This window comes from Mesoplodon mirus (assembly GCF_964341445.2).
Source record: "Mesoplodon mirus genome assembly, chromosome: 4".
Lineage (NCBI taxonomy): Eukaryota > Metazoa > Chordata > Mammalia > Artiodactyla > Ziphiidae > Mesoplodon > Mesoplodon mirus.
This window is the reverse complement of record NC_138979.1, coordinates 114,947,110-114,967,571: the sequence shown is the minus strand read 5'-3', so window position 1 is coordinate 114,967,571 and position 20,462 is coordinate 114,947,110. Positions and strand designations below refer to the sequence as shown.

Here is a 20,462-nt window from a genome sequence, read left to right as displayed (position 1 = left end):
AATTGGCCATGGTAGGAATATTTACAGAAATTGACAAACAGTACAAATCAGTTCTTCTCCCCAAACTGGTTGTTACATATCTGTCAGATACTACTGATGTGGGTGGTAGAAACCAGGAGAGTGAATTCTCCCCCATTGTGACCCTACTGGACATTTGGGCCTGGTTCAAGAAAGGCATCAAGAGCTTAGCAGACACTGCATTCTTTTATGGCTGGAATATTGCTGAGGGCTCTAGGCTGTGTACCGTGGAGTGGCGGATATGGAGAAAGGATGAGTGTGGAGTGACAAGCTATGATGGATCACTTTAGGACTCAGATGGTGAGATAAAATGAGAGACGGGTGCCAGAAGAAAGGGCTTCCCTTCCTTGTCTCGTCTAGTTCAGTAGAAGCTGTAGAGGCTGGGTGGGGTGGAGAAGCAAGGGAAGAATATCCCTTGGAGAGACTTGAGGACCATTGCGATCCTGTGAGTAGTCGCATTGGCACTTTGCTGCGGTCCTCCCCACCACCACCACCAGAAGGCGCTCTTGCGAGGTTTTGGGGCCGATCTTCCCAGCTCAGGTTGGCGACGCTCTAGTCGCCGCTTCTCTAAGGCCCGCGGGGCGGCCTGGGAGCCGCGGCAGAAAGGCCCGCCTCCGTGCGCGCAGCCTGCGGGCGCGGGTCATGGCGCGGCTCCCGAAGCTCGTAGTCTTCGATCTAGGTGAGGGGCTGGATTGGGAAGAGTTTCGTAGGGCACAGTTTTTTCCAAACCCCAGTTGATGCTCTCAAGGCCCTGCGCCCGCCCAGGCTGAGACCTCCCCCTCCTTTCTCTCACAGATTACACGCTGTGGCCGTTCTGGGTGGACACGCACGTAGACCCCCCGTTCCACAAGAACAGGTGAGGCGGGGCCGGGGAGGCCTGGGGCCAGGGGACCCCGCGGGAGCTGAGCACACTCTCGCCCTCTCCAGTGATGGAACTGTACGAGATAGGCGGGGCCAGGCCGTCCGACTGTACCCACAGGTGCCTGAGGTCCTGGAAAGATTGCAGGGCTTGGGGGTGCCCGTCGCGGCCGCTTCACGGTAAGAAGAGCGACTGAGTCGGTCTAATGCTGAGAGGTGCATGCATGAGGAGACTTCCCGTGTAACCCCTTGGCTGCAAAAATTAGGCGGTGCAAACTTGCAGGTATTTGTATATTTTTCGAATTGTGCTCTCTCCCGTGCATTTTGTTTAATAAACATTGGCTCAGTGCCACCTGTGTCAGACAGGAAGGATATGGAATTGAATCAGGGCGGAGGATGCCTACCCATCCCGGAAGAACAGCAAGTTGATTTCCCCCTGGTTACACATAATTTCACTTGCAGCCTTGGCCCTCCACTCTCCTGATCGCATCTACTACACCTTTTTGCAGGACAGGTGAGGTTGAAGGGGCCAACCAGCTACTGGAGCTCTTTGACCTTGTCAGATACTTTGTTCATCGGGAGATCTATCCAGGCAGCAAGGTCACGCACTTTGAGAGGTACGCTGAGATAAGGGGAGAAGGAGGGAGACAGAAGACCAGAGAGGCTGGAGGAGCTAAGAAGCCAGAGTGGTTACCCTCGCCGTGTCTTGCACAGGTTGCGGCAGAAGACTGGAGTTCCTTTCTCCCAGATGATCTTCTTTGATGATGAAAAGCGGAATATTGTAGATGTCAGCAAACTGGGTACTGACTGAGTGGCAAGGATAGCCATTTGGGGAGTGAGGAGAAAGGGTTCCTAAGAGGGAAGGGGTTAGGTAGATACGTACAGGATGGATAGTTTGCATGCAGGTGACACCCCAAAAAGGTGAGAGTCATAATAGGGAGCCCTGAAGGCCTGATGAAATTGTGGCTTCTTTCTTTCTAGGTGTTACCAGCATTCATGTCCAGAATGGAATGAGCCTTCAGACCCTAACTCAAGGATTAGAGACATTTGCAAAGGCACAAGCTGGACTCTGAGGTCCAGTCCTGTGGATGAGCCTCATTTGAGGCATAGAACTGAAAGGAAATCAGGAGGGCATTTTCAGGTGCATTTGTAAATTATTAAAGTGTATTTGTGTGTGGCAGAAGAGATCTTACCCAGTGTGTGTTGTTTCTAATTTTCTAGCGTGTGACCCGGGGTGGGCCATCCGGAGGTGCCAAGACCAGTATGTGAGGCATTAGACTGCATCAGGTTCTGCCTTATAAACTTCTGGCAAACCCAAGACTGTGATCCCCTTATGCTCTCCCCATCCCCACACCTCTCCTGAGCTCTGTCAAGGGCATGCAGAACTCTTCCACTGGCCCCAAGTAGTGGGGTGCATTACCCTGCACATTTCCTTCCAGGAAGCAAAGACTTTGTTTTGGGGTGGTGAGGGCGAGGCGACCTTTTTATATAGTGGGAAACGAAGCGGCCGCTTTAAGAGGAGCGCGTGGGTTTGCGGCTGGTGTGTCGGGCCGCACGTGATAGTGGTCTCGCTGGCGCTTGTTGATGATGTCGCCGCGGTGCCCCAAGGAAGGATTGGCCGAGGCTGGTCTTGGAGTGATGAGCACAGCACCTCCCGGGAGGAAGGCGGAAGCGTACGGGACGCCGTAGGGCGGAGGCGGGAGAGGCGAGGGTCGCGATGAGTGGGCTCGGCCGCCTCTTCGGGAGGGGTGAGCCCGGGCGAGACTGGTCCCCGGGAGGTGCTGGCCGCAGGGGGCGGGGGAAGAGCCGGGAGACGCTGTCCTGAAAACCCCGGTGGTCCAGCAAGGCCTTCTCCCGGGCCAGGAGGCGCCGCCTTGTCAGGACGCCTGGCTCCAGCTGCCTTCCTTCCTTCTCGGAGGGAAGAGCTCGAAGCCCGGGAGGGGGCGCGAGTGGAGAGCGTGGCAGCTGCGCTGGCTCCCGCTGTTAAGGCCTGGGGGACAAGTTGCTGCCTGTCGGCATTCAGTCCTTTCCAAAACACTGGTGCTTCCTTTATGCTGGGCCAGAGGCAATCTGAGGTGACCCAAGAAAGGTAGCCCTCGTGAGCTCCTCTGTGGTGCGGGAAGACAAGCAAAGTCTGGCATTTACAGCGTAGTGTGGCGACTCCGTGATGGAGAGTTTCCTAAACAAGCAAAATCTGGCATTTACATCGTAGTGTGGCGACTCTGTGATGGAGATTTTCCTAAAAACCAGGGGTGCGCGGAAGAAGCAGGCACGGCGGGTGGTGATCCAGAAGGCTAGAAGTATGCCAGATGGGGGGTTGAGGTTCTCCAGGAAGAGGTAACTGTGCAAAACAGAGGCAGGAAAAAGTATGGTATATTTAGGGAAAAGGAGTTCTGGCTGCCCTGTGAGTGTGTGTGTGTGCGTGTGCGTGTGCGTGTGCGCGCGCGCGCACGCGCGCTGGAGGAAGAGGAAAGTGTGGATGGAGAGGTAAACGGGGGCCAGATCATGAAGGACCCTGTGTGTCTTAAAGTTTTTTGGATTTTATCCTGTAGGCAGTGGAGAGTATGGAAGGATATTAAGCAGGCTAGGGCCTTCAGATTTTTTTTTTAATAAGTCTGTTAGAAGTGCAGAAGATGAAGGGAGAAATTGAGGTCAGATTATTTTTTCTCTAGCCTCCCTACTTCGTTCAGTTTGATCCTGTGGAATCAGGACCTTGAGTATCTCCTAGGATAGCAAGTGGAACAGTAATTATAAAAAGTGATTGAACTCTGGTGGGGAACACGGTGATGAGGAGGTCATGCGTGTGTGGGTGCAGGTGGTATATGGGAAGTCTTTGTACCTTCCACTCACTCAGTTTGCTGTGAACCCAAAACTGCTCTAAAAAAATAAATTCTATTTAAAAAAACAACTGGAAATGACTTGAAAGGTAACTAGGAATAGCAAAAGAATATTGGCTTGGGAAATCATACTGTCACATTTCAATTCCTTTGCAGTCTCTTACTATAGTAATTGTGATTTTAGACCAAAATGTTAACGTCTTCACGCCTGTTTTCACATTTGTAGAGATAGTACATTCATCGTAGAAAGTTGTTTGGGGATTAACAATAACACGGGCAAGTGCTTAGCACATACTATGCACTCAGTAATCGGTGGCTAATATTTTTCCTTTACACATGTGGGCTGCTCCATTGGACTCCAGAGAAGAAGGAGAGGGGGCCAACCCCTGAAGAGGCAATACAGAAACTGAAGGAGACAGAGAAGATACTGATCAAGAAACAGGAATTTCTGGAGCAGAAGATTGAACAGGAGCTACAAACTGCCAAGAAGCATGGGACGAAGAATAAGAGAGGTAATGGGGGAAGGAAAAGCACCACCAGGGAGGGCCCGGGTGGGGGGAGCAAGGGCTTCTGGCTCTGATGTTCAGGGTGTGGGCTGGATCAGCCGCCCTACAGGCTTTGCGGAGGAAGAAAAGGTTGGAACAGCAGCTGGCACAAACGGACGGGACATTATCCACCCTGGAGTTTCAGCGTGAGGCCATTGAGAATGCCACCACCAATGCAGAAGTGCTTCGTACCATGGAGCTTGCTGCCCAAGGCATGAAGAAGGCCTACCAGGACATGTGGGTACGGGGGTAGGGGAGGAGGGGGCCCAGGCACTGGGGAGAGTAGCTTGATATTGTACTGTGAATCTTAAAACCTCTCCAGATGTGAATTTACGGTAGAGTTGCCTGTGATGGCTAGACCCCTGTCAGCCTCCTTGCTTATTGCAAGGTGATCTCTTTGCTGGCTGGGGCATTCTAGGGAGGAAAGATGATTTTCCTCTTTTTTTGTGTGTGGTTTTTTGGCTGCACTGCAAGGCTTGTGGGATCTTAGTTCCCGGACCAGGGATTGAACCCGGGCCCTCCGCAGTGAAAACGCCCAGTCCTAACCACTGGACTGCCAGGGAATTCCCAATTTTCCTCATTTTTAAAGATCCTTCAGAGAAGAGAGTGCAACCGTTCCTCCCCAGTGTGTCTTCTTGCCATTTCTTAGCCCAGATTTGCCTCTTTACACTTTTCCAGGGATCTCTTTTACCTAGTAGCCATGGATTTGTCAGTCTGAAGCCACAGGCAGGAGGGTCTTCATTCATGTGAGATGAAAAAGTCAGGGTTGTCACCTGATTTCTGGGCTATGTATCTTGTTCTCAGGGACATTGACAAGGTGGATGAACTGATGGCTGACATCACAGAACAACAGGAGGTGGCCCAGCAGATCTCAGATGCCATTTCTCGACCCGTGGGATTTGGAGATGATGTGGATGAGGTGATTGGGAGTGAGGGGTCAAGGAATATTGGAGAAGGCATGGGACCAGCCAGAAGGAATGCCCAAGAGAACTGTGGGACAGGTTTGGGGAAAACTCCAAAAGTGGCATGTTTTTGGAAGTAGAATTTTCCTTTGTCTTGAGTGATCTTGTCCTCCCATATCCAGGATGAACTGTTGGAGGAGCTAGAGGAGCTGGAGCAGGAGGAATTGGCCCGAGAGTTGTTACACGTGGGCGACAAGGAGGAGGAACCCCCAGTCACACTGCCCGGTGTACCCTCTACACATCTTCCTGCAGGGCCAGGTACCCAGGGCTGTTCTGTCATCTCAAGGACTTGGGAGGGTGGGATAGATATGGGGAAAAACTATTCCTCATCCATCCTGCCTGAAAGGATCCGGGCAGAGAGGGTTGCTGCTACGGTTGCACAGGTTGTTGACTGCATAAGGGCACCTGGCTGAAGGGGAATGAGGACTGAAATCGGGCCTGTGCTTCACTCAGCAGACTGTGTCCCCTGGTTTAGGGCGGCAAATGCCCGGAGAAAGAGGCAGCTTCTGATTTGCACAAAGGTGCTGTGGGAATTAGCAGCAGCCCAGCAAGCAAGACCATACCCTTAGGTTCTTTGCTGGGAGAGAGCGTTCCGCAGGCTCTGAGCGTTATAGGAGGGGATGGTTGGAAGTTGCTGAGGCCTTAACACTTCTTTCTTTCTCTGGGTGTCCTTATCCCCAAAGCTCCCAAAACGGATGAAGATGAAGAAGCACTAAAGCAGTTGGCTGAGTGGGTGTCCTGATGAGTCTGGGCTTGTCTACCTGACGCTGCCTTCATTGTTCTCTTTTCCTGAAGTGCCAAGTGCTAAGCTAAAGGAACATGGCCTTGTTGGGAGGTCCTGCTGAGGGTGGTAGTGTGACCCTGCCTGAGAAAAGGGCCTGTCGCCCTCCCATCCCTGGCTCAACCCTGAAGAAGGATCTTGGTGCAGGAGGAACCCCTGGGCTCCCTTTGATAGCAGTTACAGTGCCCTCGTTCGCAATAAAGTTGGACGGCTGGAACCCTAGTGCTTATACTGCCTTGTCTACAACTGGAACTCGTCTCCTGGTCCTTGGAGCTTTGTTTCGAGAAATGAGGAGTAATGAGAGTAATGAGGGGGAGTCGGAGCATAGGAGAAATGGGAGCTTCCGTTATCTCAGCCTGCCATGTTCCAGGCAGATACTGTTCCATCTCTCGAGCTGGTGTGTCCTAGAGCTGCCTGGTGCTGAGGGTGAGGAAACTGCCCTCTGTTATTTATCCTAGAACCGTGTGGAGTTGTCCCTGAGCCCTCTCTCACTGCTTTCACCCAGGTGTGTCTCTGCCGAGAGAGCCCCGTGACTCACCAGCCGTCCCCTTACAAAGCCCACTTTCAAGGGTAGGAAAGGAGACGTACGGGGATATGGGGTCAGTAGGTTTCCTTTCTCCAGAACGCATAGTTCATAGGCTTGGTTTGAACTGTCACTTCAACGTGTAGGAGCGATGTTGAGGGACCATGATTCACCAGGATTGTTTCAGTAGTGGGTAAGGTGGCATTTGGAGGAGGAAGGAACCAAGATATTACATACCTCCTGATACCCATGTCTAAAAGAACGAACAGTGCCGTCCCCTTGGACTGTAGACAGGCAGAGCTGTGACCAAACCGAGCAATCAGGGTAGAGCAACCTCTACCCCACTACTTGAACATTTAGAGTGCATAGGGATAGACAAAACTGAGCATGTACTCAGCCCGAATAATGAAGCTTCCCCAAAGCAGGTGTTCCTGTGAGCACGCCCAACCGAGTCACCTATGAGCCACATATGTGCTACACTGTAAATTATAATGTTGACTTAACCAGTGTCAAGATGACTGGTTACAAGCTCTGGGCAGAAACACACCTCTCACCCTCAGCAGTGTTCCCTGCTAAGGTTCCCCTGAGGGAAGAATGTGACTCTAGCTGATGAGGCTAAAACAGAATTAGATTTATTTTTGGTGTGAAAGATTTTAGCCCAAGACCCTTCTGCTTTGCTCCTCTTTCAACCCCCTCATCCTTCTGCCATTTTCAGGTACTGATTTCCAAGGATTGGTGACAGTTGGTGCTGGGGGGCTGGCACATTGCCTCAAGCAGCCTGATCTCATGGGTGGGTTGCTCAGGCTGGAACTTGAGCACCCAGGGATCCTTGATGATGTCCAGGATGGTGGCACGCTTGGTGGCTTGGCGTAGTGTCTGGAGGACCAGGTTCTAGGGCAGGGGAGAGAGAGGTCTTGGCTGAGCTGGCCCGCATTGTGCCACACAATGAGCAGCTGGACCTAAGAAAGAAGCAGGATAGCCCATCACACCACTCTGGTGAAAGGGGGTGTGGCCCTGACTTTACCCTTAAAAGCCTCCTGTCTGCTCAGAAAGCCAACACCTTGAGGGGAAGGAAAGGAAGGGTTCCTTGGGGGAAATCCTTGCAGAATCCCCTTCTGGCCTAAAGAGATAGAGACTAAAACCTGCTTATCACTCACATCCCAGGTGCAAGCTCAGAGGTTGGCCCTTTAAGCCCTCCCCGCTATTCTAGGGCAGGGCAAGGGTGTGGAATGGCCCTGGTATCGGGGGGAGGCTTCCCTGGGGTTGGGAGGTCTAGTTTGGGTATTCCCTCTCTGCAGGTCACCCCTGAGGCCTCAGCCCTCCTGGGGGAGCCAGCACCTTGCACTCCTGGGAGATGGCATAGTTAGGTGGAAAAGTGACCTCCTTCTGAGTCTCTCTCAGCAGCTTCTTGAGATTGGTGTCATCGAAGGGCAGACGGGCAACCACCAGCGTGTAGAGGATGACGCCCATGCTCCAGGTGTCAGACAGGAAAGGGTTGTAGGGCAGGCCTAGCAAGACCTCCGGGCAGGCATAAGCAAAGCTGCCACAGTAGGTCTGGCTGAGGTGGCTAAAGCAGTTCCCTTGGTGGTAAGAAGGGCTACTCCGCACAGACTGGCTAGAAGGCACCATCTTGGCGAAGCCAAAGTCCGATATCTTCACGTTCTTCCGCTTGTCCAGCAACAGGTTCTCCAACTTTAAGTCCCTACCAGCAGCAGAAAGGCTGGGGGTCAGGAGAGGGCTTAGTGTTAGACTGGGAGCTGAAGGGCCAGAGGTCAGAGGCTAGAGATAAGGAAAGGCAAAGAGGGAGAGAGATGCCATTATGAGGACACAGGGCAGAGAGGAAGGAAGGTCATGGAGTTGTGAGCAGAGCCCAGAGGGAAGAGAGGGTGGTACCCGAGGATCACTAGGAGCTCACCCTCACTTTTCATAAAGTGTTCTGCTCACAGTGGGCACTTAATAAATGTTCTTGACCGGATGATTAAAATAAAGTGGATGAATAGGCCTAGATACTGAGGAGGGAGGTCAAGGGAAGAAAAAAAGAGGGTAGAACATGGAAGACGTGCATAAAACCCCCTTGGGAGCCCAAAGGCCCCAGTCTGGGTGGCAGCGCCCTCACCGGTGCACGATGCCCTTGCTGTGCAGGTAGGCGATGCCCAGGGTCATCTGGGAGAACCACTTGCCAGCAAGGGGCTCAGAGCAGGCCCCATAGTGCTGGATCCACTCAAGGACGTCACCACCCTGAACCAGCTCCAGAACGATGTACACTCGGGATGTGGTCTCGATGGCCTGATAGAAGTTGATGAGATACTTGTGCCGCAGGACCTTCATTACCTGGCCCCAGAAGAGGGACCCATCAAACCCAGGCAGGGAGCACCCTGGCTGCACTCGCAGCCTTCTACTCTCCCACTGCTACTTTCCTAGAACTTTGCAACAGAATCAAACCCCAGAGGGCTGGTGGCCTATGGACAAACCCAAAGCTTTGTACTTTTTACTTGTTGAGGGTCTGGAGGTGAGGTGGAAAGAAGCTGAATTTACAAGTAATTTTCCTAGCTGCCTAGTGAGCCATTCAGTTGTGGTATAGGGGTTTCTGGCTCCACCCCCTCCTAACCATACCCCTTTTGAGAAGCCTTAAGCAGCTTGCTACCAGCTCCCTCTTCTAGCCCCCTTTCCAACCTGTATCTCACGGGGCAAGAACTTGTTAAGATAGTCCTCAGAGGCCTTCTTCTTTGAGATGATCTTGACAGCCACCATGACTTTCTGCTTTGTGTAGTAAGCCTCATACACCGTCCCATAGGAGCCATTGCCAATGACTTTGCCCACTTCGTAACCATATTCCTCCATGACAGAGCGGTAGGCCGAGGTGGATGGTGCTTGCGAGGTGTCTCCCTTCCCCATGGTGTTGGGCTTGCTGAGAGCAGGGAGCTTTGCTACTTAAAAAGCCTCCAGTCTGCTCAGAAAGCCAACATCTTGAGCCGCTGAAGGCTAGGGAACCAAAGTGAAGTTAGTCTCCAAAAGCTTGCCTATGTAGTCACACAAGTCTGGGATGCTGGGCTCAGCTCTCCACTAGGAGCTTGGAGAGGGAAGAAGGGAGAAGCAGTTCTTTTTGTCTCCACTGGCTGTTGTTACTTCTTTCTCCTCTTGGTTACGGAACCCCCCAAGGTCCCATGTTCCGCACACATCATAATTCACCTTCTATCCACCACTGGCCACAAGGCCTGAGAAGGAAATGCAGTTTGGAACATATTCATTTCTGGAGGTACCTTTATAATCTGGTGAGACTCGCTCCGTGGATCTGGTCCTTTCAACCAATCATGTTTATTGAGCACCTGCTATGTGCCAGGCAGTGTACGGAGTCCTGGGAGAAAATAACCAATAAGGCCAAGAGAGACCCTATTCTGCTAGCGTTTATAATCCAGCATGAGAAACACCTGAGTGTCAGAATATCACAGAGAATCGCAAGGTATTGTAGAAGCATGTTCTAAGGAACCTAACTTTATTCTTTCTTTTGCGGGGGGGGGGTGGCTTAAAATAACCACCTTTTTTTTTTTTTTTTTTTTGAACAAATTGAGCTGGACTCAGTTGGGTAATTCAGCTGGGGGCATCATCTCAGCTGGGCTGGTTTGTTTCTGCGCATGATCTCATTATTCAGTAGAGTAGCCCAAGTTCCCTCACACAGTTTGCACTGAATTTCAAGAGAAAAAAAACCAAGCTGCCATCACCAATTGAGGCCTAGGCTCCAGAATCACAAAACATCACTTCCATACCTTTATATGCATAAAGACGGTTACAAGGATCACTCGGATTTATGAGGTGGGGATGGAGACTCCTCTTAACCTTGAAATGCATTCTTTTTTAAAAATACTTATTTTGGCTGCACTGGGTCTTAGTTGCGGCACGTGGGATCTTTAGTTGCAGCATGCATGTGGGCTGTAAGTTCCCCGACCAGGGATTGAACCCTGGCCCCCTGCATTGGGAGCACGGAGTTCTACCCACCAGACCACCAGGGAAGTCCCCTTGAAATGCATTCTTATCTTGCCTTCCATGACCCTGAACTCTACAGTTTTCCTTCCATCCCTCTAGCCATTTCTCAGGTTCCACTGGAGCCTCCCCCACCATCCACCCCTTAATCACACCCCGAAGGTTCTATTATAGGCCTTATTTCCTCAGACCTTTCCGTTCTTGCTTGCATCTCCCACTAGGCTGTAAGGGAGGTCAGCTGATGAGAGAAGGGATATGAAGTCAAAGACTTGAGAAGAAAGGCTTGTGGAGAATGGGAGAGAGCAGATTTGGAAAATGAGCATTACTGGGCAGCACTGAGGGCCCAAATGAGATTGGAAAACACAACTTATGGACACACAATCTTAACATATCACAGTGTTAAGATTATTTTAGCATTCTGGATATAGGTGCTTGAATATTAACAGACATACTTACCCAAGATTAAGGTTTCACTTAGCAGCTGCCGTGAAAGAATAATGGGAGAGAGGCATCAAGAACACAGGCAAGAATGTGGCTAAAATGATGGAATGCAGAATCTAAGCTGCTTGGGTTAGGAAGACAAGCTAGAAAAAGGGCAAAGGGCAGGGGGAGGGGTTGCAGGTCTCAGTGAAATGGAACAAGTTTGGTGGGAAAGACAGAGGACAAGAGGTTGTGGTCAGAGGGGTTATCTGGATTTAAGATGGGGGAGGGGGTGGCACACAGGAGATAACAAAGGAAGAATCAGAGTTATCTTCCATCCTCCAAAACAAAACAGAAACTCCAACAGATTATGCCATAGGCTACTGGTAAATTCCTATTTATTGACAGGCTGATCCTGCTGGCAGGGTGGTTCCAAAGTCCTGTTGGAAGCCAGATCTACATCCTCAGTCTGTCAAGATGAACAACTGTCCAGGGCACACAGTGGCAAGGAGGCCCACCCAGCCCCGCCTATCTTCTGCTCCCCTGGATAGGCAGCTTGGTGGCACCTCTGTTCTCATCACGTACAGCAGGTAAACCAGTTCATTCAAGGAATGTGTATTAAGCTGCCTACTGTATACAAAAGCACTGCTAGGCTCTGAGGATACCAAGATGGATAAATTATAATCCTCCTGTGAGGAGTTAGCAATTAGCAAGGGAGACAGACACATAAGAAGTTAAAATAACAGTACGGTGAGATAAAGTTCTATAAACAAAGCTGTAAGGAAATGTTAAGGGAAGTCTTTATGGAGAAGGTGGCATTTGCACTGTTCAAAAGAATTCTCGTGGTTGAGAGTCCGCCTGCCGATGCAGGGGACACGGGTTCGTGCCCCGGTCCGGGAAGATCCCGCATGCCACGGAGCGGCTGGGCCTGTGAGCCATGGCCGCTGAGCCTGCGCGTCTGGAGCCTGTGCTCCGCAACGGGAGAGGCCACAGCAGTGAGAGGCCCGTGTACCGCAAAAAAAAAAAAAAAAAGAAGTCTCCAGGCAGGTTAAGTAGGGAATGGTAGATTGAACAGTCTAGGCAGAAGGGACTAGCTTGCAAGCTTGAGAAAATATGACATTCAAGATTTCAATTTAAATACAGGATAGGGTTCCAGAGGGGAACGTACCTGGAGAAGTAATTTAAATGCAGGTCTGAGAGGCCTAATATGCCAAGCTTTTTTTGACTCTATCCTATGTACTCATGGTTAAATTTTGCTGTGCATCAAAGTCAGAGCTTGTTAAAAATACTGATGCCCAGTCACCTCCTTCCCCAAGATCCTGATTTGGTGGAACCCAGACATCTATGTTATTTTTTATAAATTTATTTATTTATTTATTTATTTATTTATATTTTTGGCTGCGTTGGGTCTTTGTTGCTGTGTGCTGGCTTTCTGTAGTTGTGGCGAGCGGGGGCTACTCTTTCTTGCGGTGCGTGGGCTTCTCACTGCGGTGGCTTCTCTTGTTGCAGAGCGCTTGCTCTAGGCACGTGGGCTCAGTAGTTGTGGCTCGCGGGCTCTAGAGTGCAGGCTCCGTAGTTATGGCGCACGGGCTAAGTTGCTCCGCGGCATGTGGGATCTTCCTGGACTAGGGCTTGAACTCATGTCCCCTGCATTGGCAGGCAGATTCTTAACCACTGTGGCACCAGGGAAGTCCCAGTATCTATGTTTTTAATAAGTTTCCAGCTGAATCTGATGCACACCAAGATTTGAGAACCATGGTTGCAAACTAGTGAATTTAATGAAAAGAAACAGACTCACAGATATGGGGAAGAAACCAGTGGTTACCAGTGAGAAGGAGGAGGGGGCACTATAGGGGTGGAGGAGTGGGAGGTACAAACTATTGGGAGTAAGATGGGCTCAAGGATGTATTGCACAACACGAGGAATATAGCCAGTATTTTGTAATAACTGTAAATGGAAAGTTACCTTTAAAAATTGTATTAAAATTAAAAAAAAAAAGAACCACTGTTGCAGGAAATAGGACATCTTTAAGACTAAAAAAAGAAAAATCCTTGCAGCAGCAGTATGGAAAATGGATCCAGGGGGAGAGATGACCAAGAGACTAGCAAGGTGGCTGTCATGATAATTTAGGTGAGGGGATGGGGCCTGAACCAAGGCAGCATGGAGGGCAATTTGGAAGATAATTCGAGAGAAAAGCAGAGGAGGCTTGGTGGCACTGATCTTACGGGGGCGGCTGTTAATTGTGAAGGAGGCCCAGGTTTAGAGACCAGGGGGTTGTCACTTAAAAGATTATTCCAAAGCCACTCTAAGTTACTTTTCTAATTACAAAATTCATTGATGTCTAAAAAACTCAACCCCCTACTTCCTGGAACCTAACCTCCTCCTGCGGGGAGGAGGGCTGGGTCAGAGAGGGCAGAAGTGAGTAAATGAAGGGCTTTTCAAGCCAGAAACCGCTGGAGATTTTCCACTTTCTTTACTCGAGGAAAGGAAACCTTAAGTTGTTCCCAGGTGGCCAAAACGAAGTCATGGCCCCTGGGTCTGATCTCCAGAGGAATTTCCCTAATGGCAGGATAAACTTTTCCAGAATAATCTGCAATACAAAATTAAGAGATGCTCAAACACATATACAGAGATAAATAAAGAATAAAGACATAGAGACCGAAGCAAGCATGTCAAGGTTCTTTACCTGCAATTAACAACAAGCGTCAGGCTGCCCAGTTCACGGGGTAAAAGAGCAAATACCCGATCTCTTTGCGTGCCTCTGCACCAAACCTGGCCCAGGCTTGCCTATCGTCGGACACGAGACGGTCGCTATACGGTCAGGGAGGCCTCCAGTACAGCCTCGTGAAGATATTTTTATTTACGGCATTTGGTTTTTGGCGAGAGGCCATTCAGGACGGATGGCAGAGCAGCAGTGAGGTGAGATCCGATTCTAGGACCCTTGTATGGGCTGTGTCCTCTGCTGTCCTACCACAGCGACGCCCAAAGCCTCACCCCCGCCCGGGTTGAGGACCTTGAACCGCCTCTCGGGGCTCGACCTCAGCAGTCGGTGGCGAGTCCCATTGGTTCAGCCGGCAAACGCTTCGGGCGTCCCCTAAGCGTGGGCGCAGCCGCCGCCCGGGCTCCGGGTCCCGGGCAGTCACTGGACGCGAGCAGCGGGCACTGCTCTTGGACGCCCAACCCAAACCTTCCCGGGGATAGGCGGCCGGACCCGCGGCAACCCTTATCCAAAAAGGGCGTTTGTGTCCTCGTAGCCAAGTCTCAACCGCACCCCCCCCCCTGGAGAAACCTGGGAGCTTCGGAGCGGCCTCGGCCTGGGGGGAGTGGCCCCCTCCAGGCTCCAGGAAAGGAGCTTTCCGCCGGGCTGAGGTCCCCTCGGGTGAAGGCGGAAGAGGGAAGACTGACGTGTCCTGAGCTGCCCTCAGGTCGCCGGGAGGTCCCCCCACCCCGCTCCTTGCCGGGCGACGGGCTAGCCCGAGACTCGCGGGGTCTCCAGAGCTGGGCCGGGCCTCCAGCCGTAGAAAGGTTCCCCAGGGAGTACTGAAGTGAGCCGGGCGCGATGTTTTGCGGTGCGGCCGCAGCCGCTGCGATCAGGCACCGCGGCGGCCAGCCCCGTGGAGGTCGGTTGTCAAGTCCTCTCCAGGCCCCCCGCTAGCGCGCCGCTCTGGGGGAGACCCCGGCAGGAGCGCGAGGGCGGCTGCAGGGCAGCAGAGGCCGCTGGCGCCGCCTCGGCCAGCCCTTCCCGCGCGGAGAGCACCCCGGGGCTGCGGCGGGAAGGTGCCGGACGTGCGGGGCCGGTGTCGTTGCCATAGAAACGGGCTGGGGCGCGCGGGGAGGTCCCGGGCAGGCGGGCTGCCGGAGAGGGGGACCCCAGGTTGGGAGGGCTACATAGCAGAGGCGGAGGCCAGTGTTCGAGCTAGAGGAACATGGTGTGGTGTGGCGGTGGGGAGGTGGCCTCCTGAGGGAGGGTCGGAAAGGCCAAGGGGAGGAATTGGAGCCATTGGCTTCGGTTCAAAGAACCTGACCTGGGGAGTCATTCGATCCCTGGTTCCCATAACTGCAGGACTCCCCCAAACAGGTTCCGCTGCCTTAAGGATGACAGTCCTAGGCCACCCTGGAAGTTGGAGCTGCCGGTGGTTGCCACTCCTGCTGCTGCTGTTGCTGGGCACAGGTCGAGATCCAGGGGTGGAAGGTGTGACACACTACAAGGCCGGCGACCCCGTCATTCTGTATGTCAACAAAGTGGGACCTTACCATAACCCTCAGGAGACTTACCACTACTATCAGCTTCCAGTCTGCTGTCCGGAGAAGATACGCCACAAAAGCCTTAGCCTGGGTGAAGTGCTGGATGGGGACCGGATGGCTGAGTCTTTGTACGAGATCCGCTTTCGGGAGAATGTGGAGAAGAGAATTCTGTGCCACATGCAGCTCAGTTCCGCACAGGTCAGCCTCTCCACACTGACTAGAACTTAGCCCTCCCTCCCAGGACCTAATAACAGTGCCTTAGGTTTATGGTTTTCAAAGCACCTTTATGGAAATGATCTGATTTGAGTCTAACTACAACCTCATGTGACAGGCAGGGAAGGTAGTATTTATTATTTGCATTTGGTTGATGAAGAAACATACTTGCGCAGAAGTAACTTCTTCAAGACTACATGGATAGTGGATTGCAGAGTTGACATTAGAGCCCAGGGTTCCTGACTCGAAGCCTCTCTGTTGGTAATAAGGTCCCAACTATCACACCTACGTAGTCATTTTTTGTCATCTCTACCTTGGCTTTTTTAACTGGCTCCTTTACACCCTACCTAATTTTCCCTATCATGCTTTTTTCTTCAGCAATTCCTATCTTAGGGCACTTTTCCTTAGTCTACTGCAGACCTTTCTACACCTCCCTCTCCTCCTAGGCCTTCATCCTGTCGAGTCATACTTGCTTATTTAAGAGAATCCCAACATACTAGGGTCTACCCAGTGGTTCTCAACAGGGGGCTTTTGTCTCTCAAGAGACATCTGGCAATGTCTGGAGAATTTTTTTTTAATTAATTTATTTATGTTTGGCTGCATTGGGTCTTTGTTGCGGAGCACGGGCCTCTCGTTGCGGTGGCTTGTCTTGTTGCGGAGCACGGGCTCTAGGCGCACGGGCTTCAGTAGTTGTGGTGCACGGGCTTAGGTGCTCCGTGGCATGTGGGATCTTCCCGGACCAGGGCTCGAACCCGTGTCCCCTGCATTGGCAGGTGGATTCTTAACCAGTGTGCCACCAGGGATGTCCTCTGAAGATATTTTTGATTGTCACTACTGGGGACGCTACTGACATCTAGTGAGAAGAAGCCAGGGACGGAGCATCTTACAATTCATAGGGCAGCCCCCCACAACAAAGCATTTTCCAGCTCAAAATGTCATTAGTGGGGCTGCCCTGGTGGCGCAGTGGTTGAGAATCCGCCTGCCAACGCAGGGGACACGGGTTCAAGCCCTGGTCCAGAAAGATCCCACAAGCCACAGAGCAACTAAGCCCGTGTGCCACAACTACTGAGCCCACAGGCCACAACTACTGAAGCCCATGCGCCTAGAGCCCGTGCTCCACAAGAGAAGGCACCGCAGTGAGAAGCCCACGCACCACAACAAAGAGTAGCCCCTGCTCTGCAACTAGAGAAAGCCTGCGCATAGCAACGAAGACCCAGTGCAGCCAAAAATAAATAAATAAATTAATTAATTTTAAAAAAACATGTCATTCGTGCTGAAGTTGAAATCCTGCTCTAATACAATGCCTGGGGAGGCCTTGTCTGACTCCTAACTTGCTCTTTTTAGGTGGAACAGCTGCGCCAGGCCATTGAGGAACTATACTACTTTGAATTTGTGGTGGACGACTTGCCAATCCGTGGCTTTGTGGGCTACATGGAGGAGAGTGGCTTCCTGCCTCACAGCCACAAGATAGGACTCTGGACCCATTTGGACTTCCACCTAGAATTCCACGGAGATCGAATTATATTTGCCAATGTCTCAGTGCGGGACGTCAAGCCCCACAGTTTAGATGGGTTACGACCTGATGAGTTCCTAGGCCTCACCCACACCTACAGCGTGCGCTGGTCTGAGACTTCAGTCGAGCGTCGGAGTGACAGGCGCCGTGGTGACGATGGTGGTTTCTTTCCCCGAACACTGGAAATCCATTGGTTGTCCATCATTAATTCCATGGTGCTTGTGTTTTTACTGGTGGGTTTTGTGGCTGTCATTCTCATGCGTGTGCTTCGAAATGACCTGGCTCGGTACAACTTGGATGAAGAGACAACCTCTGGAGGTTCTGGTGATGACTTTGACCAAGGTGACAATGGCTGGAAAATTATCCATACAGATGTCTTCCGCTTCCCTCCATACCGTGGTCTGCTCTGTGCTGTGCTTGGTGTGGGTGCCCAGTTCCTGGCCCTTGGCACTGGTAAGGTGATAAAAATTAATTAGGGATTTCTCTCAAGGGGTAGAACTAAGTAGGTAGTTTGTTCAGAAAAAGATCTACAGATCTTCTCTTCTGTCCAAGGTGAGGGGCAGAGCTAAGGGGTGGAATGGTTCTAGCAAGGATGTGTATATTCTGTTGTGGGTTTTCTGGACAACAGAACTGGGGGATATTGTTTTGATGGAAGCCCTGGGTCTGGGAGAAAGGGGGCTGGCTGATTTCTATGAAATTGCCGGAAGAGGGATAGGTGAGACCTAACACAGGCTTTCCACTACCACGCTGCAGGCATTATTGTCATGGCGCTGCTGGGGATGTTCAATGTGCACCGTCACGGGGCTATTAACTCAGCAGCCATCTTGTTGTATGCCCTGACTTGCTGCATCTCTGGCTACGTGTCCAGCCACTTCTACCGGCAGATTGGAGGCGAGCGTTGGGTGTGGAACATCATTCTCACCACCAGTCTCTTCTCTGGTGAGGATTGCCCTTTCCGTGGTGGGCCAATTTAGGAACTTAGAACACATCATGGAACCTGAGATAGAGTCAGAGTAGGGCTTTCAAGGGAATGAAAATAGGTAAAAGAAACACTAAGGAAACCATTCAAAAGACAAAAAATGCATTTCTTTTTTTTTTGCATAGTTAAATATTAAGCCCTTGAAATGTTTTAGGCAACGTGATAAGCACTTGACATGCCTTCATCTCATTTAATTCTCACACTGACTTTACGAAGTAGGTAATATTATCCCCATTTTACAGATGAGGAAATTGAACTTCAGGCTGGTTAGGTAACTTGCCTGAGATTATACTCCTAAAAAGCAGAGAATCAGGTTTCAGACCTAGGCAGTCAAACTCTAGAGCCTGTATTCTCAACCATTACACTGAAATAACACTCTTGAATTTATCTTTTGAGACTCCCTTTTTTTCCCCCAAGTTTTTTTTTGGCCACGCTGCACGGCATGTGGGATCCCACTTCCCTGATCGGGGATAGAACCTGCGCCCCCTGCACTGGAGGCGTGGAGTCTTAACCACTGGACCACCAGGGAAGTCCATCCCCAAGCTTTTTTAACTTTGAAAGTGGGCCTCCCCACTCTAGCCTTCCAAGCCAGCTTGTCCTTTCAAAGGCAGTAGTAGTTTGCATTCTGAACCTCTTGTGTTTCCAACTGTTAAGTGTCTTGATTTCTGTTCTACCACATTTACATTTGAACCAGGGCTTTCTGAAAACAGAGCCTTAATTCAAAGGAATGTCTCATACTAGGAATCACCAGTGCCACGGCAGGACAGGCCCTTGGAGGCAGGTGGATTTGTGTCACTCTTAGATCATTATGTAACGGCTTGCCTAGATCCTTAATGATAATGGGTAGGGGAGGGAGTGTTGGTAAGCTAAGGAACAAAGAACAACAAGACAAGAGGGTGGAGTCAGCCTGGGAGCGGGATGTTTCACTGCTCACCCCTTTAGGTCCAGGCTGATTGGGTGCTCCCAGGGATGAGCTCCTAGTGCTAACTCTCCCTCTGGGGCCCATCCCTGCAGTGCCTTTCTTCCTGACGTGGAGCGTGGTGAACTCTGTGCACTGGGCCAATGGTTCAACACAGGCTCTGCCAGCCACCACCATCCTGCTGCTTCTGACCGTTTGGCTGCTGGTGGGCTTTCCCCTCACTGTCATTGGAGGTATCTTCGGGAAGAACAACGCTAGCCTCTTTGATGCACCTTGTCGCACCAAGAACATAGCTCGGGAAATCCCGCCCCAGCCCTGGTACAAGTCTCCTCTCGTCCACATGACTGTTGGAGGCTTCCTGCCTTTCAGGTATCCTCCCTTTATTCCATGGCCATCACTCTCAGGATCCTGACCTTAACTTTCCCCTTCCGTACTCACCCTGTACCGTAACCCATTGTCAGTGATAATCCCTCGTTCAGCTGTACCATTAAGAGATCACTAAATGGTTCCTCCTTTCTCCAACCAGGACTGAGCTTGAGTCAGTTCAAATATGAGGGTGTCTCACTTGTGAAGCTCTCCAGAGACATTGCTCCTTTCATTGTCTTCCTAGTTTCTGACTGTGGCGACACCACGTGGGGCTTAAAACCCATTTGATTACTCATCCAATTTGTCGAGTACCTTTTAGTGCCAGACAAATACAGTGGAAAATAGAACAGACAAGATCCCTGCTCTCAACCTACCAAAGAAGATGTTCTTGAAATGAGAGCAGCTAATCATAGGTAAAAGAATCCCCATCAAGCCAGGAACTCCAGGGCAGGGAGTAGAGAGGGCCCACTTCCCACAGTGACCCAGTAACACGGAGGGGTGGTGGCCTGGCCACTGTACTGGCAGTGCACAGCCCTTTAATGCTGTGTATCGTCTCTTCTCTTCACAGTGCCATCTCTGTGGAGCTGTACTACATCTTTGCCACAGTCTGGGGTCGGGAGCAGTACACTTTGTATGGCATCCTCTTCTTCGTCTTCGCCATCCTGCTGAGCGTGGGGGCTTGCATCTCCATCGCACTCACCTACTTCCAGTTGTCTGGGGAGGATTACCGCTGGTGGTGGCGATCTGTGCTGAGTGTTGGCTCCACTGGGCTCTTCATCTTCTTCTACTCAGTTTTCTACTATGCCCGGCGCTCCAACATGTCAGGGGTGGTACAGACAGTAGAGTTCTTTGGCTACTCCTTACTCACTGGATATGTCTTCTTCCTCATGCTGGGCACCATCTCCTTTTTTTCTTCCCTAAAGTTCATCCGTTATATCTATGTTAACCTCAAGATGGACTGAGTTTTGGGTGGCAAAACTATCACTCTTTTTTCCCTTCCTTGATGCCCTACTGATCTCTTACCAACATCTCTTCTGATTGAGTGACTGAGTTGTGTGATGGTTTTGTTGCCTTCCCCTTTGCCCTTTGGGCCTCCCTTCCCCAGAGAGGGCCTGGAAATTATAAACCTCTGTTATATAAGAAGTATATATTTGAGCTTTTTAAGTTGCCTTTTTCTGGTCCTGATTTTTCTTTTTACAATACCAAAATAAAATTTATTAAGAAAAAGGATCCTGTAGTTGGAGGGTTTGGTCTGGATATAGGAACTCGTGCCCCGCTGTTAAGGGCACTGTCCCCTAGGAAGGC

At 51.0% G+C, this 20,462-nt stretch overlaps 4 protein-coding genes across 9 annotated transcripts; 3 read left to right on the top strand and 1 right to left on the bottom strand.

The window, feature by feature from the left end:
• Nucleotides 1-560: 560 nt before the first annotated feature.
• On the top strand, nt 561-4,197 carry LOC309803231 (magnesium-dependent phosphatase 1). The gene is made up of 7 exons (XM_082619218.1): nt 561-697; nt 814-874; nt 946-1,056; nt 1,386-1,493; nt 1,591-1,676; nt 1,858-2,017; nt 4,076-4,197. Exons 1-6 carry the CDS (start codon nt 661-663, stop codon nt 1,947-1,949), a joined length of 495 nt encoding a protein of 164 aa, XP_082475344.1. The 5' UTR covers nt 561-660; the 3' UTR covers nt 1,950-2,017; nt 4,076-4,197.
• CHMP4A (charged multivesicular body protein 4A) lies at nt 2,475-6,247 on the top strand. The gene is made up of 6 exons (XM_082619216.1): nt 2,475-2,624; nt 4,076-4,225; nt 4,318-4,495; nt 5,063-5,177; nt 5,343-5,478; nt 5,904-6,247. Exons 1-6 carry the CDS (start codon nt 2,594-2,596, stop codon nt 5,960-5,962), a joined length of 669 nt encoding a protein of 222 aa, XP_082475342.1. The 5' UTR covers nt 2,475-2,593; the 3' UTR covers nt 5,963-6,247.
• A 70-nt stretch (nt 6,248-6,317) lies between these two features.
• On the bottom strand, nt 6,318-11,949 carry TSSK4 (testis specific serine kinase 4). Its single transcript, XM_082619219.1, has 4 exons — nt 9,198-11,949; nt 8,641-8,855; nt 7,863-8,274; nt 6,318-7,415 (listed from the first exon to the last, which is right to left on the bottom strand). The coding sequence occupies exons 1-4, from the start codon at nt 9,417-9,419 to the stop codon at nt 7,236-7,238; spliced, it is 1,029 nt and encodes a 342-aa protein (XP_082475345.1). The 5' UTR covers nt 9,420-11,949; the 3' UTR covers nt 6,318-7,235.
• Nucleotides 11,950-13,655: 1,706 nt separating this feature from the next.
• On the top strand, nt 13,656-20,387 carry TM9SF1 (transmembrane 9 superfamily member 1). 6 transcript variants are annotated; one of them, XM_082619213.1, is made up of 6 exons: nt 13,656-14,180; nt 15,001-15,365; nt 16,725-17,346; nt 17,647-17,832; nt 18,887-19,160; nt 19,726-20,387. In XM_082619213.1, exons 2-6 carry the CDS (start codon nt 15,018-15,020, stop codon nt 20,117-20,119), a joined length of 1,824 nt encoding a protein of 607 aa, XP_082475339.1. In that variant the 5' UTR covers nt 13,656-14,180; nt 15,001-15,017; the 3' UTR covers nt 20,120-20,387. The 6 variants fall into 6 exon arrangements, 5 of the variants coding, with proteins under 5 accessions (XP_082475339.1, XP_082475338.1, XP_082475336.1 ...); XM_082619212.1 differs by lacking the exon at nt 13,656-14,180 and adding an exon at nt 14,270-14,347; XM_082619210.1 differs by lacking the exon at nt 13,656-14,180 and adding an exon at nt 14,354-14,542.
• The last annotated feature ends 75 nt before the right edge of the window (nt 20,388-20,462 follow it).

Excerpts from the sequence above, each read along its gene's own strand:
- TSSK4 (XM_082619219.1), bottom strand. The coding sequence starts at position 9,419 with ATGGGGAAGGGAGACACCTCGCAAGCACCATCCACCTCGGCCTACCGC. Across the intron at positions 8,275-8,640 it reads AGCAAGGGCATCGTGCACCG|TCTAACACTAAGCCCTCTCC; the intron begins GTGAGGGCGCTG and ends TTCAGCTCCCAG. Across the intron at positions 7,416-7,862 it reads CCATCTCCCAGGAGTGCAAG|AACCTGGTCCTCCAGACACT; the intron begins GTGCTGGCTCCC and ends CCCCTGCCCTAG.
- CHMP4A (XM_082619216.1), top strand. The coding sequence starts at position 2,594 with ATGAGTGGGCTCGGCCGCCTCTTCGGGAGGG. Across the intron at positions 4,226-4,317 it reads TGGGACGAAGAATAAGAGAG|CCGCCCTACAGGCTTTGCGG; the intron begins GTAATGGGGGAA and ends GGGCTGGATCAG. Across the intron at positions 4,496-5,062 it reads AAGAAGGCCTACCAGGACAT|GGACATTGACAAGGTGGATG; the intron begins GTGGGTACGGGG and ends TCTTGTTCTCAG.
- TM9SF1 (XM_082619210.1), top strand. The coding sequence starts at position 14,482 with ATGTTTTGCGGTGCGGCCGCAGCCGCTGCGATCAGGCACCGCGGCGGC. Across the intron at positions 15,366-16,724 it reads TGCAGCTCAGTTCCGCACAG|GTGGAACAGCTGCGCCAGGC; the intron begins GTCAGCCTCTCC and ends TGCTCTTTTTAG. Across the intron at positions 17,833-18,886 it reads CACCACCAGTCTCTTCTCTG|TGCCTTTCTTCCTGACGTGG; the intron begins GTGAGGATTGCC and ends CCATCCCTGCAG.
- LOC309803231 (XM_082619218.1), top strand. The coding sequence starts at position 661 with ATGGCGCGGCTCCCGAAGCTCGTAGTCTTCGATCTAG. Across the intron at positions 875-945 it reads CCCCCGTTCCACAAGAACAG|TGATGGAACTGTACGAGATA; the intron begins GTGAGGCGGGGC and ends CGCCCTCTCCAG. Across the intron at positions 1,677-1,857 it reads TGTAGATGTCAGCAAACTGG|GTGTTACCAGCATTCATGTC; the intron begins GTACTGACTGAG and ends CTTTCTTTCTAG.